Consider the following 15,692-nt stretch of genomic DNA (forward strand, 5'->3'; position numbering starts at 1 on the left):
GTTTAAAACTTTCTCAGGTGCGACGGGATTGGTACGTGTATGCATTTCTGTCGTCATTGCCCTGGGTTGGAAAGGAGTTGTACGAAAAGAAAGATGCAGAGATGGACCGCATCTTCGCCAACACTGAAAGCTACCTTAAGTAAGGGCATAGCTCAGTGCTTCTTGTTATTTAGATAAGGGATACTGTATAGATAAGATAAATGTGTTGTATGTCTTATGTGTTATGTTAGTGATAGTCATTTGACTTTTATTTGTCAAACATAAACGGTAGCATTCCTGAAGGCGGTCTCTAGGTAATCTCATTCTGCTGCTGTTGTATCTTGGTGAGTCCTGAAAGTAATGGAATGTTTGCTTACTCTGCCAGTGCGGAGGCGTTGCTAACAGAGCTCCTTTCAAACTGGTTTTGTACATGTTTGTAAAATGCATTAAAAACCTTACTACAGTAATTCCTTAAATATCAGGGCACATAAGAATTACTATGGTGTTTTAAAATGCTCAGACCAAACCCCCAGACCTAATGAATTACACTATTTGGGTTATTTCCAATTTTCTGCCGTGTTTCAGTGAATGTTCTTGTATATGTTTCTTTGTATACATGTGCAAATACATTTATAGAGGATGTGAATTCTTAGAAATAGCATTACTGAGTTGAAGGTTCGGAGTAATTTTGCTACTTTTAGTCAAATGGCTTAACAGATTAACTCCTCTGCCAACAATGTTGAGACTACAGATTTACCTACGTGTTGACATTACATAAAGCAGCATCAGAAATGTTGATACCTGCTGATCCAGTAGGTGAAAATTTTGTTCTGATTTGCATTTTATTAGTCATGAAAACAGGCACACGTGTTTTTACATTTTTAAAAGCCTAAATGTAGATTTTCATGTTTATCTTTAGAAGACGCCAGAAGACTCATGTGCCCATGCTACAAGTCTGGACTGCCGACAAACCGCACCCACAGGAAGAGGTAAATTGACTTGACTCCTGTGACACAAACACAGTTCGTTAGTAGACTCTTCTTTCTGTAATATACTCAGAACCATTCCTTGAGTATGCCTTCAGTGGATTTCCACACTTCAGGTCAGGGATCCAACTCTTGATAGCCCTAAACCTATAGTGAGTTTAGTAAATCTTCAATGGAACAGAGGCATTATCTTGCTTTTTAGGATCCCAGCCATCAAAGAGTTCATGTATTTCGACTTCAGATGCTCATTTTGAAAAATGTAAGAGATGACAGCTCCAGATAGACTTTATAAACAAGTAGTTCATTTAAAAGCAAAACATAGCACCGTTCTTTTGTAACATATGTACTTGCGAGTTAGCTTACTTTTGTATCCTGTATTTTAGAGGGTCATTATTTTTGGTCTAGTCAAAATGTTATCTATATCAATTATTTAAAATTAATCTTTCTTTAGTATTTAGATTGCCTGTGGGCCCAGATTCAGAAATTGAAAAAGGATCGCTGGCAGGAGCGGCACATCCTAAGACCCTATCTTGCCTTTGACAGTATCCTGTGTGAAGCACTGCAGCACAATCTGCCTCCGTTTACCCCCCCTCCGCACACTGAAGACTCCACGTACCCCATGCCCAGGGTCATCTTCAGAATGTTTGATTACACAGATGACCCCGAGGTATGTATCAGCTCCCACCCACTTCCTGGAAGAAACATGTGTTACATTAGATTTGTGATTTAATCTGGCTTGATTTGTGTCTGAGATAACATTTTGAGTTGTTTTTACTCCTAAGATCAGTAGTTGGCCGGCGCCATGGCTCACTAGGCTAATCCTCCACCTAGCGGCGCCGGCCAGGTCAGGGCGCCGGATTCTGTCCCAGTTGCCCCTCTTCCAGGCCAGCTCTCTGCTGTGGCCCGGGAAGGCAGTGGAGGATGGCCCAAGTGCTTGGGCCCTGCACCCCCATGGGAGACCAGGAGAAGCACCTGGCTCCTGCCTTCGGATCAGCATGGTGCACCGGCTGCAGCGCACCAGCCATGGCGGCCATTGGAGGGTGAACCAACGGCAAAGGAAGACCTTTCTCTCTCTCTCTCTCTCTCTCACTATCCACTCTGCCTGTCAAAAAAATAATAATAATAATAAAAAAAAATCGGTAGCAATGAGGTTAACTTTTTAATTCAGTGGATGATATACTCTTTTATTATGCAAGAAATTCTATGTAGCATGTATAAATAGATGAGAGAACACAGTGTGCAGGTAAAGAGTATAGATCTGAGGGCCAGGTAGGATTGGGTTTTAATCCTGGGCTAGTCAGATAGTACTTGTGTGATCTTGGGTGATTATTTACTTCTCTGTGCCCTATTTCCCTTAAAAGAAATGATAATATATGCATCCTAGAATATTGTTATGAGGATTAAACTTGTGGGGCTAGCCTTATTGCTTAGTAGCTTAATCCACCTCCTGCAGTGCCAGCATCCCAGAGCTCTTGTTCAAGTCCTGGCTGCTTCTCTTCAAGTCCAGCTCTCTGCTAATGCACCTGTGAGAAGCAACCCAAGATGACGTAGGAGACAGAGATGCTGTTCTGGGCTCCTGGCTTCAGCCTGACCCAGCCTAGGCTATTGTAGCCATTTGAGGAGTGAACTAGCAGATGAAATATCCCTCTCTGCCACTCTCTTTCAGATAACTAAATAAATGATAAATCTTTAAAAGTAATAATAGTTAGCTCATGTAAAATGTGTGAGTGTCTGACACATGAATGTTCAATAATTTTGGTGATCTTTGTTACTAAGGCTGTTTGCCAAGGAAGAGCACCTACTTTTAGAGATTGTATCTTTTTAAAAATTTTATTTGAAAGGGAGAGACAGAAAGAAACGTATCTTCATTTGTTGTTCACTCCCTAAATGCCTACAACATCTGTGGCTAGGCCGGCCTGAGTCTAGAAGCTAGGAATTCCAGCTGGATTTCCCGCTTGGATGTCAAGAACCCAGGTATCTGAAGCTGGACTGGTAGTGGAGATGGGAGTTGATCCTAGGCACCCAGATAAAGAATTTGGGTACTCCAAGTGGTAGCTTAACCCACTGTGCCATAGCATCCACCCCAAGATTATCAAGATTATCTGTATCTTAAAGACATCATACCCTTTTTTGAAAGACCAACAGGGAGAAAGATTTCTTATTCACTGGTTTACTCCCCAAATTCCCACAACAGCTGGGCTGGGGCCTGGAAACTCAGTCTGGAATCTCCAGGTCCTCCCAGGGTGTGCATTTGCAGGAAACGAATCAGGAGCAAAGCCAGACCTTGAACCCTGATGTGGATGTGGGCAGCCCAAGTAGATCTTAACCTTTGGCCAGATGCCCACCTTGACATATTGTTAAGTTGCTTGTATTATGTAATTATTGAAAACACGCTAATGAGTACTTTTCATTTTAAAAAAATAAAGATTCATATAAGGTGACTTTATTGTTTTTAAATATATGTATTATGTAAGCAAATGTTGACAAGCATTATACTTTAATGATTAATTGAGAAAATACAAATTGGAGGCCAGCATTGTGGCATGGCAGGTAAAGGCTCTGCCTTCGATGTTGACATTCCATGTGGGTGCCAGTTTTTGTCTCAGTTGCTCCTCTTCCGATCCAGCTCCCTTTTAATTGCCTGGGAAAGCAGCAGAAGATGGCCCAGGTATTTGGGCCCCTGCCACTGACATCCTGGTTGAAGCTTCTGGCTCCAGGATTCTGCCTGGCCCAGCCCTAGCTGGGGAGTGGTCCAGCAGATGGAAAAATCTCTTCCTTCCTGCCCACTCTTTCAAACAAATAAATAAATCTTAAAGGAAAATGATAGATTTTCTTAAAATTTTCATAGTAATATTTTGATATAAAAATGTATGCTTTAATTGTTTTCTATCTCAGCACTTGTATGACTGTCTTACAATAAAAGCCAGGCAGGAAGCACAGTGATTAGCTGATAGGTTCTGAATAGACACTTGCCTGGGTGCAGTCCCATACCTGTGGCTTAGTGTTGCAGGGTTGCTCAGCCTCGGCACAGTGGCCATCTTGGGGCAGATAGCTTGCGGAGGCTGTCCTGTGTATTGTAAGGCACCTAGTGTCCTTGTCCTCCACCCTCTAGATGCCTGCAGCACTCTTCCAACCCCAATTGTGACAACTAGAAGTGTCCAGAATTTGCCAAATTTCCATTTTGGGGCAAAATTTTCTCTGCATTGAGAACTACCACCTACAAGGGTACTTTTAAATGTTAGTGAAGAAGTGGAATTAAAAGACAAGTTTATTTTGGAAATCCATGTAGTTTTTTGATAATATATTTTCCATGAGCTTTTGAAAGATCCTTTATAGGTTTGAAGAAGTTTTTTGCACCAAAAAAAAAAGACTTCTAAATTCTTACTTTCCGTGAGCTTTTGAAGTTCATGTCAAATTTGAGTTTGTTTTTGCCGATCTCTTTTCTGTGCTGTGGGAAGGTGCTTATGATCTCAGCATTTTAGTGTGTGTTCTACCTCAGAGAAAAAAAACTACTGGATAATCAGCTGCATATACAAAATTAGCACCTTACTGCCTGTTTTGCCATATTCCATATGTAATGAAATGTTTTTAGTCAAAATTATGTAATCTAAATCTAACAATCAAGTTTACATTGAAGACTGGTAAAGTCCTGTGATTCATTGTGCAAGGGGAATTAGAATGAACCTCGGAATTTGTTTCTCTTGTACTTACTTACATTTTGGGGGGCTGCCTCTGTAGTGTGCCTAGCCATCTTCTGCTAGAGTATCAATACACAAAATAATCACTGTCCTCACAAGGAAAGAGGTGGGTGTTTTGCTGGATATATATACATTTGGTTTTTCTCTCCAGGGTCCTGTCATGCCAGGGAGTCATTCAGTGGAAAGATTCGTAATAGAAGAGAATCTTCACTGCATCATCAAGTCCCACTGGAAGGAAAGGAAGACTTGGTAAGATTCTTCCCGTGGCCCTCTCAGAGGCGAAAAAGAGCAGCCCTTCTGGCGGTTTGCTAAGAGCAAAATGCATGTTATGAGTGTAAGAGAATCTTCTATGCTCCTGACTCCCTGTCTTGCTAGATAAAGCTAATCTCTAAAAGCTCTTGGTTCTCAAGGCTCCTCACCCTCAAATATTACGCAGTGAACATGTGATGCTGCCCCCCCCCCCCCACTGTGGGTATTTGTCATATGCTATAGAGAACTTGAATAAGGAGCTATTTTTGGTTTGGATGTCATGGAAATAAATGAATACTAATGTTTTTGCTATTTTCTAGCATTTAGAAGCCCAAGCTTTGGTAGAGTGTATTTTTAATAAAATTTTCTTAGACCTTAAAGTTTGGCTTAAGATTTTAAGGTGGAAAGGAATATAGTATATTGGGATGATCTATGCTATCAAAACTAAGTTAGTAGATCTGAATATTCTTTTTTAGTATTATTACTTAGACTCCTGTTTCTTGTGGTAAACATAATCATTTATGCCACAGTTAAATTAGAACATTTCAGAAAAGATTTCTTTATATCCGAACACACTGCTTTTGAAATTGCTTATTTGATTCTTCGTGTGTCTTTGTATACTTACTAAACTTCAATTATGCTTTTTACAGTGCTGCACAGCTAGTGAGCTATCCAGGGAAGAACAAGATCCCCTTGAACTACCACATCGTTGAGGTATGCATTACACGTGGAGCTTATCCTAAATTCTAGAATCTTTCTATTGACCTTAAAGTATAATCTGTTCTTAGCTTTTTTTTTTCCTTGCTACTTGTCAGGTACTGAAAATTAACAAGGGGCTAGGAAATTGCTGTCAGTTTTGGTGCTCTGTTAGCCATGTTAGTAAAGAGAAAAAAGGAGGTTGAGACCAGTAGCCAAATGGAACTTTGAGTTGCCTATAAATTATTTATATAGTATGTCTTCATTCATGGATAGTTGTTAAGGATAATTTAAGTTAACTTCACACTCTGTCATTAAATTTGTCCACTTAACATGTATAAGTGGCTTAACTAGTTTAATATGCTGTTTTACTTCAGGCAGATAGCATGCCTTTGGCTGTTCTTCTAGCCTCACATTAATAGCATACACTTGTCTAGTGTATTATTTCCTGTAGCACAGGGTAGGAATGAGTCTTTATTTACTCTTAGAAATCAAAAGAGCCAAATGGCTTGAAAGTATGACGAGCAGCAATGCTGTGTACCCATGTGAACTCAGACACAGGGTGATAGTAATACAGCTGAGCTTTGTAGAGAATGAATTTAACTCATGAATGGTGTCTGCTTGACACAGATCAAACTGATTCCTGCCTTATCCTGTTATGCTAAAGTGTTCTTGAGAGAGCCCAGTTATTTTGAGATGCACATTTTATTTATATTACATTTTTGTGCTTTATAAAAAAATTTTTTAGAATTAATGTCTGTCCTATCTCTGTTAAACATGAGTTTGCTTTTGCTGTGAACTTGGTTCACTGACATGTCAATTGAAATAAATGCAAAGTGTGTCATTTTTAATCTGTACAGTGTGTAGAAATTCATCAGACTGAAGTGTAGGAGTGTGAACGCTGCGGGTAAGGGGAGAGCGTGTAGGCCAGGGCTTTAGAAGTGGTCGGGGGACCAGAAGTTTCTGAACACGAAGCATGACAAAGTCTGGGACTAGGTGTCTTTCAGGTAGCAGTGTGGAATGACTTGACTGTCATCTGTTTCCTGTCCTCAGAATCTAATAAGTGCTCACTGCTTAAAGGAACAAAACTCTAATCCATCTCTTGAGTCCCTCAGCAAACTACCTCCCTGAATCTGCTTTGAAATTTCCACATGGGAACTAATCAGGTGGCCCTCTGGGAGGATGTCAGATGCACATAATCTTAGATTCTTCCCTGGTTCAGTCATAGAGAAGAGGTGCTTGTTTCTGTACTCAGTTATGGGGCTTTAAAAGAGCAAAATTTTTAAGGTTTAAAAAGTCATTCTTTTCATTACAAATGCCATGACGTTAGAGTTCAGGCCTTTTGAATAGTGGGGGTGCTAGGCAGCGTTTGTTTTGGTTTCTGACTCCTGATTGTCTTGTAGGTGATCTTTGCAGAGCTGTTCCAGCTTCCAGCACCACCTCACATTGATGTGATGTACACAACACTTCTCATTGAGCTGTGCAAACTGCAGCCTGGCTCTCTACCCCAAGTTGTATCCTTACCTTTGCTTTTCAAACTTATTTTTTGGCCTGGCTTTAAGGGATTATTAACTTTCTGTTTGTGTGTTTAAATTTTATATGTGTGTGTGCATGGGAGCATGCCTGTATTATGTATGTGTACTTGTATACCAAAAAATTGTGTGTATAGATGCATACATCACTGTTTGGGTTAAGAAGTTCCCAAAATACTATAAAAGAAAACATCTTGGCATTTTTCATATTAAAAAAAGAAAAATTCAATTCTTCTGGACTAAAATACAGTCTTCTGGCTTTGGTCTCCAGTAGATTAGATATTCATTTGATTGGAGGATAAGGATAAATAATCCTTTGTATACCTGATGTTCGACTCCTTTTTTTTTTTTCTTTTTTGACAGGCAGAGTGGACAGTGAGAGAGAGACAGAGAGGAAGGTCTTCCTTTTCTGTTGGTTCACCCCCCAAATGGCCGCTGTGGCCGGCGTACTGCGCTGATCCGAAGCCAGGAGCCAGGTACCTCCTCCTGGTCTCCGATGCGGGTGCAGGGCCCAAGGACTTGGGCCATCTTCCACTGCCCTCCCAGGCCACAGCAGAGAGCCGGACTGGAAGAGGAGCAACCGGGAGAGAATCCGGTGCCCTGACTGGGACTGGAACTCGGTGTGCCAGCGCCGCAGGCGGAGGATTAGCCTATTGAGCCGCGGCGCCGGCCAGTGTTCAGTAGTGAACAGTCTGTCCCCATTTTGAAAAAAGTATTAATTTATTGAGTTAGCATTTCTCAATTTTGATGTTATTTCCTCAGGCTTTAGAGTTTACGAGAGTGTGGTTCTGATTTGCTTTGTTTTGATAGAGAAACATCTGAGTACGAGACATGGACGTGGCAGCTAGGCTGTGATCCCTCCCCCTGTTATAACAGAGACTGTGTTGCCGTGCCTTCAACTTGGTTGGTCCTGCTCCCTGTGGGACCCCTCCACTCTCATCATGGTGACATGATGGTCATTCCTTCCCTTCCCTTTCATTTATTTAGGTTTTTTTTTTTTTTTTTTTTTGAGATTTATTTATTTATTTGAAAGAGTTATACAGAGAGGAGAGGCAGAGAGAGAGAGAGAGAGAGAGAGAGAGAGATCGGTCTACCATCCGCTGGTTCATTCTCCAATTGGCTTCAATGGCCAGAGCTGCACCAATCTGAAGCCAGGAGCTTCTTCAGGGCCTCCCCCATGGGTGCAGGGGCCCAAGGACTTGAGCCATCTTCCACTGCTTTCCCAGGCCATAGCAGAGAGCTGGATCAGAAGTAGAGCAGCCGGGACTCTAACTGGCACCCATATGGGATGCCGGCACTGCAGGTGGCAGCCTTACCCAGTATGCCACAGCGCTGGCCCCTCCCTTGCTTCTTAAACTATTGTTTCACTGGAAATATAAGAAGACTGTATTTTGCCATTTGAAGGTTCAAGTTTCTCTAATGGCATTAAATCGGGTTTCTTAAAACGTCTGCTCTGTAACTGAATTTTATCTACTATTTCTCTGAGGTATTTGGAGAAGTATATTAAGCTCCCCCTGTGTTCTGTATTTGCTATTTCTTGTAGTTCCCTCAGTCATCTTTTTGGTGAAGTGAGACTTTTGTCACTTTGAAGTGATTATCTTACATAGATTTTGCCTTAAAAAGTACATTTTCATATGTTAATATAACTTTACCAGATTTGTTTTGGTTAGAATATTTTCTGTCTTTTAGATTTTCTGTAACATTATATTTCGTAGGTTTCTTCCCCCCCCCCCCCCCCCTCCGGTTTTTTTTTGTTTGTGGTGGTTTTTTTTTTGGACAGGCAGAGTGGATAGTGAGAGAGACGGAGAGAAAGGTCTTCCTTTTCTGTTGGTTCACCCCCCAATGGCCGGCGCACCGCGTTGATCCGAAGCCAGGAGCCAGGTATTTCTCCTGGTCTCCCATGGGGTGCAGAGCCCAAGGACTTGGGCCATCCTCCACTGCACTCCCGGGCCACAGCAGAGAGCTGGACAGGAAGAGGAATGACCGGGACAGAAACAGAATCTGGTGCTTATGGGTTTCTTATATACAGCATCAAGCTGTACTTGTATCCACTCTAACAGTCCTCATTTTTTTTTTTTTTTTTTTTTTTTTTTTTTTTTTTTTAGGATTTACTTATTTGAAAGGCAGAATTGCAGAGAAGTAAAGAGGGAGCGAGGAAGAGAGAGAGCTTCTGTCAGCTGGTTCATTCTCAAAATGGCCGCAACTGCCAGGGCTGGGCCAGGCTGAAGCCACGAGCCCAGAACTCCATCCAGATCTCACACATGGGTGCAAGGACCCAAGTACTTGGGCCATCTTCCACTGCTTTTCGAGGTGCATTAGGGCACTGGATGGGAAGTGGAGCAGCTGGACTTGAACTTGTGTCCATATGGGATGCTGTCATTGTAGGCAGTGGCCCAACTGTACAACAATGCTGGGCCCCAACAATCTTCATTTTTTAAAAAATATTTATTTTTATTTGAAAATCAGTTACAAAGAGAAAAGAGGGAGAAGGGGGAAGGGGGGTGCAGAGAGAGAGAGTGTATCTGCTGGTTCATGCCCCAGGTGGTGGCCATAGCCATAGCCAGAGCCTAGCCAGGCTAAAGCTGGGAGCCAGGAGCTCCTTCCAGGTCTCCTGTGCGGGTCGACTTTAGCTCTTCAAAGACAATAAAATGAAAAACTTCATACTGGGAGAAAGAATTTGCAAAAAAAAAAAAAAAAAAAAAAAAGGTCTTGAATACATATAGCTTAGAATATACAAAGATACTAACTTAATCGGGACTACGCAATTTAAAAAGTAAAAGATTTGAACAGATACTTGATCAAAGGAGTATAGATGGTGGCTAAGCACAGTGATATTCAACATGATTAACCTTTAGAATAAAACCACAGTGAGCTAAACACTATCCGCTCAAATGATCAGAATTAAAAAGAGCAGCTGGAACTTTGATATCCTGCCGAAGTTGAATGTAAGAAACTATAATTGGGCTGACATTGTGGTTTGTGGGTAAAGCTGCCACCTGCAGCACTGGCATCCCATGTGGGAGCCAGCCGGTGTCCTGGCTGCTCCACCTCTGATCCAGCTAACAGCCTGGGAAAAAGCAGGAGATGGCCCAAGTACCTGGGGCTCTGCCACCCATAGGAGACCCAGAAGTTCCCGGCATCAACCTGGCCTAACCCTTGCTTTTGGGGCCATTTGGAGAGTGAACCAGCAGATGGAAGAGTTCTCACTCTGTAACTCTTTCAAATAAATAAGGAAATCTTTAAAAATATATTATCACTTCAAAAGAGCAATTTGGTATTTCTTTAAAATTTAAATATCGGGAAAAAAATAAAATAAAATTTAAATATAGGAACAGCCATTTCCTTTAGTGGCTAGGATGCCCACATCCCATATCAGATTTCCTGGGTTCAATCCCCAGCTCTAGCTCCTAATTCCAGTTTCCTGCTATTGCACAATCTGGAAGATCGTAGTAATAGCTCAAGTAATGGGTTCCTCCCCACTACATGGGAGACCTGGACTGAGTCCCCGACTCCCACATTCAGCTCCAGGCTCGGCCCAGGACCACTGTGAGCCTGTGGAGAGTAAAGCAGGAAATGGCAGGGACAGAGAGAAAGAGAATTGGTTCATTTCCCAAATGGCCACAGTGGCTGAGCTGGGCCTATCTGAAGCCAGGAGCCTGGAGCTTCTTCCAGGTGTCCCACATAGGTGCAGGGGCCCAAGCAATTGGACCATCTTCTTCTGCTTTCCCAGGCCATAAGAGATGAATCGGAAGTGGAGTAGCCAGCACTTGAACCAGCCCCTATCCACTATAAATCTGGCTGTTCTATTCCTAGGTATTTACCCAAGAGAAATGAAACTGTATGTCCCACAAAGTTTGAGACATTAATGTTCATAGAAGGCTTTATTTATAATATCCCCAAACTGGAAATAATCTAAATATCCATCCACATGTGAATGGATAAACAAATTTTGTTGTATTCTTACAATAGACTACTGTTCAACAACAAGCAAGTTTTGATGCAGCCAGCGATATGAATGAATTGAAAAATTACTACACTGAAAGACATCAAATAATTCATAGAATATAAGCTATTCTTATGAAAGTAGAGAAAATACAAAATCTAGTTAAATGATAGATCAATGATTGCTTCAAGAGGAATGAAGGGGAAAATGAAAATGGTTATCAAGTATTTTCTTTTTCAAATAAATCTTTTGAAAAAAAAAAAAGGAGGAAGAGAGGTCCTCTATCTGCTGGTTCACTCCCCAAATGGCTGGAGCTGAGCCAGTCAGGAGCCAGGAGCTTCCTCCAGGTCTCCCATGTGGGTGCAGGGGCCTAAGCACTTGGGCCATTCTATCCTGCTTTCCCAGGTACATTTGAAGGGAGCTGGAACTTGAACCTGCGCCCATATGGGATGCCATTGCTGCAGGCCAGGGCTTTAACCTGCGCTACAGCACCAGCCCCAAAGGTATTTCCAGTTTTTAGTGTACATTGATATTTTCAAGCTGTTAAACTGGTTATGTTCAACATTAGTCCTTGTAAAGACTGGAGCGCATGTTTGATACAGTGGTTAAGGAGCCGCTTAGGGAGGCTGCATCCTACAACAGCTTCTTGCTAATGTGCAGCTAGCGAGGCATCGGGTGATGTATCGGGTAGTTGTCCCTTCCACTCATGTGGGAGACCTGGATTGAGGGCCAGGCTCCTGGCTTTGGCCTGCCAAGGCTTGGCTGCTGTGGGCATTGGGGAATAAAGCAGCACACAAATGTGTTCTCTCTTCCTCCCTCCCTCCCTCCCTGCTGTTTCTTTTTCAAATAAAAAAATGGAAAAAATTTTCAAAGGCAGGAAGCATTTTATTTTTTCTGTCATCACTTACTTCAGAAGAGATTGAATACTTTTCTTTAACCCCAAATCCACAGCTTGCACAGGCAACTGAAATGTTATACATGCGTTTGGATACCATGAACACTACATGTGTAGACAGGTACAGTAATGCCATCGTATTTCCATACTTAATGCTAACAGCTTCTTCTGATTGTACCTCATAAACAGATTTGATCAAAACATCGCGTTTTCTTTCTCGCCTCCTCCACACAGCCTTTGTGTAATAAGACGTACGCCCACTCTGCCGCAGCGTTAGTTTCCGTTTCAAGCTTCAGTGCAGAACGCCCATGCCGCTTGTTCTTTCATTTAATTCATTTTTTTGATATTTTCTCTTAAAATTACACATATAACCTTTCAAAAGGGGTTTTAGACTAATTCCTGTGTAGGAGAGTTTAATGTTGCTTATTATTCATGTAACTTCTAAATGTTTTACCCCAAAATAAACATTTTAATTCTGCCTCCCATAAATTTTTTTGAAGAATACCCATAATATGAATTGATGGTATCTCCTAAAATAATTAGCTTTGACAAGACATCTTTTCAGACCTTTAACTTCATGACTGTCAGCTTATAGAAAAGACCATATTATATTTTTATATCTATGGTAGTTTCATACCCAGTATTTTGCAGGGTGAGATTTGTGTGGTCACCTTTATTAGCTGGTGTTATTTCTTCTGTCAGTTTCCCAAATAAGGACAAGTATTGGACATTTCTTCCATTTCCACGATCTTCTCTGTCCATTGTTTATATTCCATATCTGAAAATTATCAGTAAGGGCTATCCTGTGTCATTGACCCATTACCTCGAGTAATTTCAGGGATTGAAATGCTAGACATATGGGAGGTGTTCCTCTTTTTTTTTTTTTTTTTTTTAAATATTTATTTATTTGAAAGAGGAGAGGCAGAGAGAGAGAGAGAGGTCTTCCATCCACTGGTTTACTCCCCAGTTGGCCGCAGTGGCCAGAGCTGAACTGATCAGGAGCTTCTTCCAGATCTCCCACGCAGATGCAGGGGCCCGAGGACTTGGGCCATCTTCTACTGCTTTCCCAGGCCATAGCAGAGAGCTGGATCGGAAGTGGAGCAGCTGGGTATCGAACCGGCGCCCATATGGGATGCTGGCGCTTCAGGCCACAGTGTTAACCCGCTGTGCCACAGCACTGGCCCTGGGAGGTGTTCTTTAAGAAGGTGTCTTGGGCCAGTGCTGTGGCACAGCAGGTTAAAGCCCTGGCCTGAAGCACCAGCATCCCATATGGGCGGAAGAAGCTCCTGGCTCCTGGCTTTGGATTGGCACAGCTCTGGCCGTTGTGGCCATCTGGGGAGTGAACCAGTGAATGGGAGGCCTCTCTATCTCTGTAAACTGTCTTTAAAATAAATAAATCTTTTAATAAAAGTGTCAGATTTTTTTCCCCCTCACTATAGTTAATAAAACGCCAGTTGCGTTGAGTACCCCTATTGTACCATTCATTCAGCAAGTACTTATTGGACTTATACAAAGTTCTTAGCATTAATCTCTTAATTTCAATTTCATCTTAGTGTCCCTGCACAAAACAGGTGTATGAGTCATGTCTGTTACCTAGAAAGAACAGAAGATATCGACGTTGGAGAGGTGAGATAGGGACTGTTACAAAAGAGTTAGAGGATTTGCAGAGAAAAAATTAGCAAGAGAAAATGCAACTGTGTAGGGAACATGCCTTTGATTAACTGTAAGGTTGTATCTGAAGAATTACACAAATCACTGTTCTAAATTATGACCGCTCCTTCTGTTTGTCTCCCTTTCACTATATAGGTTTATTAATTGGTTTTCTCATCATCTAAGTAACTTCCAGTTCCGCTGGAGCTGGGAAGATTGGTAAGTGGTGATGTCTTTTATTCTCCTTTCTCCAGAGTCAGAAAACTGTTATTTGAAACTGTGACATAAAATCGGTCATCTTCACTGTCTGTGCTAAGAGCAAGTGCAAATGTGTCAGAACTTATAAAACCACATTTCTTCATTAGGTCAGATTGTCTTACTCAAGATCTTGAAAGTCCCAAACCAAAGTTTGTAAGAGAAGTTCTAGAAAAATGTATGAGGTAAGTTCTTTGTGTTTTAAGTACCAAGAATTCAAGCTGTAAAACGATTTCAAATGTTTAGAAGTGTTGCCCAGATAGTACAAAGGAGCTCGTATCCTGTTCATGGAGATTCCCTGGTTGTTGACATTGTACACATTTGCTCTGATGCTCACTCCTTTTTTCCCTCTTTCTCTGTACACCATTTAACCTTTGAGAACAAGCTGCAGACATAGAGGCCCATTCCTCCCTCAGAATCCACTACATGTGTTGTCTCAGACAAAGTCTGCTATCCTACATAGCCGCATACGACTCTCCAACTCAGAAAATTGGCCCTGGGATAGCAGTAGTGTACAGTTCCCAGGCACTGCTAAAACTTTACATCATCCCAACAAACGTCTTTGCATTCTGGTGTCCTGTTCAAGAACACATGTGGTATTGAGTTGTCATTCTCTTCCGACCCTTCTGGCCTTGAACAAGTCTTTCATGTCCTTGTCAGTTTTAAAGAGTCTAGAACTTTCTTCGATTGCTGTGACCACTCCTCATGTGCAAACTCTGCTGTGCTCCCATCAGGAGGCACATGAATCCCAGCCCTGTGATGTTCATCTTGATCTCTGGGTCATGCCAGTGTCAGCCAGCTCTCTCCACCTGAACCTCACTGGCTTCCCCCTGGGATGGGTTAGTATTTCGTGGGAGGGTATTCCAATGTTATACTCTTACCCTATTTTTCATCAAACATCTACTCTCCACTTAGCCACAAATTATCAGGGTGGTGATTCTTGCTCTGTTTTTTCCTACATTTATTGGTTGTCATTCTTCTATAAGAAAGACCTGTCTTTTCTCTCTATGTATATATTTATCTTCTTTTTTATGTATCAGTAGAGACTAATGAGTTTGTATCATTCAGTGAGTTATAAACTATGAATTTATTAATATCCCCAACATTCATTGAGCATTTCCTGATTTTCTTTCACAAGATATTTGCCAGAAAACAGAGTAATAGTAGAGTATGGTATTAACCAGCTTTTTATTATTAAAATGAAATATCTGATAAAATCAACTTTATAAATTATAGAGGCTTTAGTTTTTTAATATCCATTTATTTACTTATTTGCATGGCAGAGTGACAGAGAAACAGATCTTCCATCTGCCTATGTACTACCCAAACATCTGCAACAGCCAGAGTGTAGTCCAGGCTGAAGCCAGAATCCCAGAACTCCATGTGGGGTTCCCACATGGGTGGCAGGGACTCAAGTACTTGGACCAGAATATGCTGCCTTCCCAGGCATATTAGTGGGAAGCTGGATCCAAAGCAGAGTGGTCAGCCCTGGGATCTGCTGTCTGGTACAGGATGCCAGAGCCCCAGGCGAGGCCTTTACCCACTGCTGTACAGCATCCCCAGTATCTCATGCATTTATAGCCTTTTCTCTGCTGTGACTTGTGGAAACCTTAGGCAGTAAGAAAGTCGGCTCCTATTATCCTCAGTATGTGTTCATTGGGTATAATATAGCCAGTCTCTCAGTCATGCAGCTGTCTGCTCCACTCCACCCTATTATCTCCCCACATTCTAGTCCAACAGGCTTGGGGCTCACTATCACCATAATACCTCAGTGCAAGCCAGTAAGATTTAAAGTAGGCCTGAATTTTG

General features: G+C 41.8%; 1 protein-coding gene across 4 annotated transcripts in view; it reads left to right on the top strand.

The window, feature by feature from the left end:
* NCBP1 (nuclear cap binding protein subunit 1) overlaps positions 1-15,692 on the top strand; it is a 43,946-nt gene that overhangs the window by 14,507 nt on the left and 13,747 nt on the right. For 2 of the 4 annotated variants that reach the window (XM_008263220.4, XM_051856288.2), the window contains exons 6-14: positions 18-139; positions 899-968; positions 1,417-1,632; positions 4,815-4,912; positions 5,563-5,626; positions 7,012-7,122; positions 12,035-12,099; positions 13,785-13,847; positions 13,994-14,068. In XM_008263220.4, the coding sequence (XP_008261442.1) occupies positions 18-139; positions 899-968; positions 1,417-1,632; positions 4,815-4,912; positions 5,563-5,626; positions 7,012-7,122; positions 12,035-12,099; positions 13,785-13,847; positions 13,994-14,068 (884 nt within the window). The remainder of the gene's footprint in view (positions 1-17; positions 140-898; positions 969-1,416; positions 1,633-4,814; positions 4,913-5,562; positions 5,627-7,011; positions 7,123-12,034; positions 12,100-13,784; positions 13,848-13,993; positions 14,069-15,692) is intronic. The other 2 variants (XM_070054775.1, XM_051856292.2) reach the window with 1 other exon arrangement.

Source organism: Oryctolagus cuniculus, chromosome 1, assembly GCF_964237555.1.
Source record: "Oryctolagus cuniculus chromosome 1, mOryCun1.1, whole genome shotgun sequence".
In the NCBI taxonomy this organism is placed as follows: domain Eukaryota; kingdom Metazoa; phylum Chordata; class Mammalia; order Lagomorpha; family Leporidae; genus Oryctolagus; species Oryctolagus cuniculus.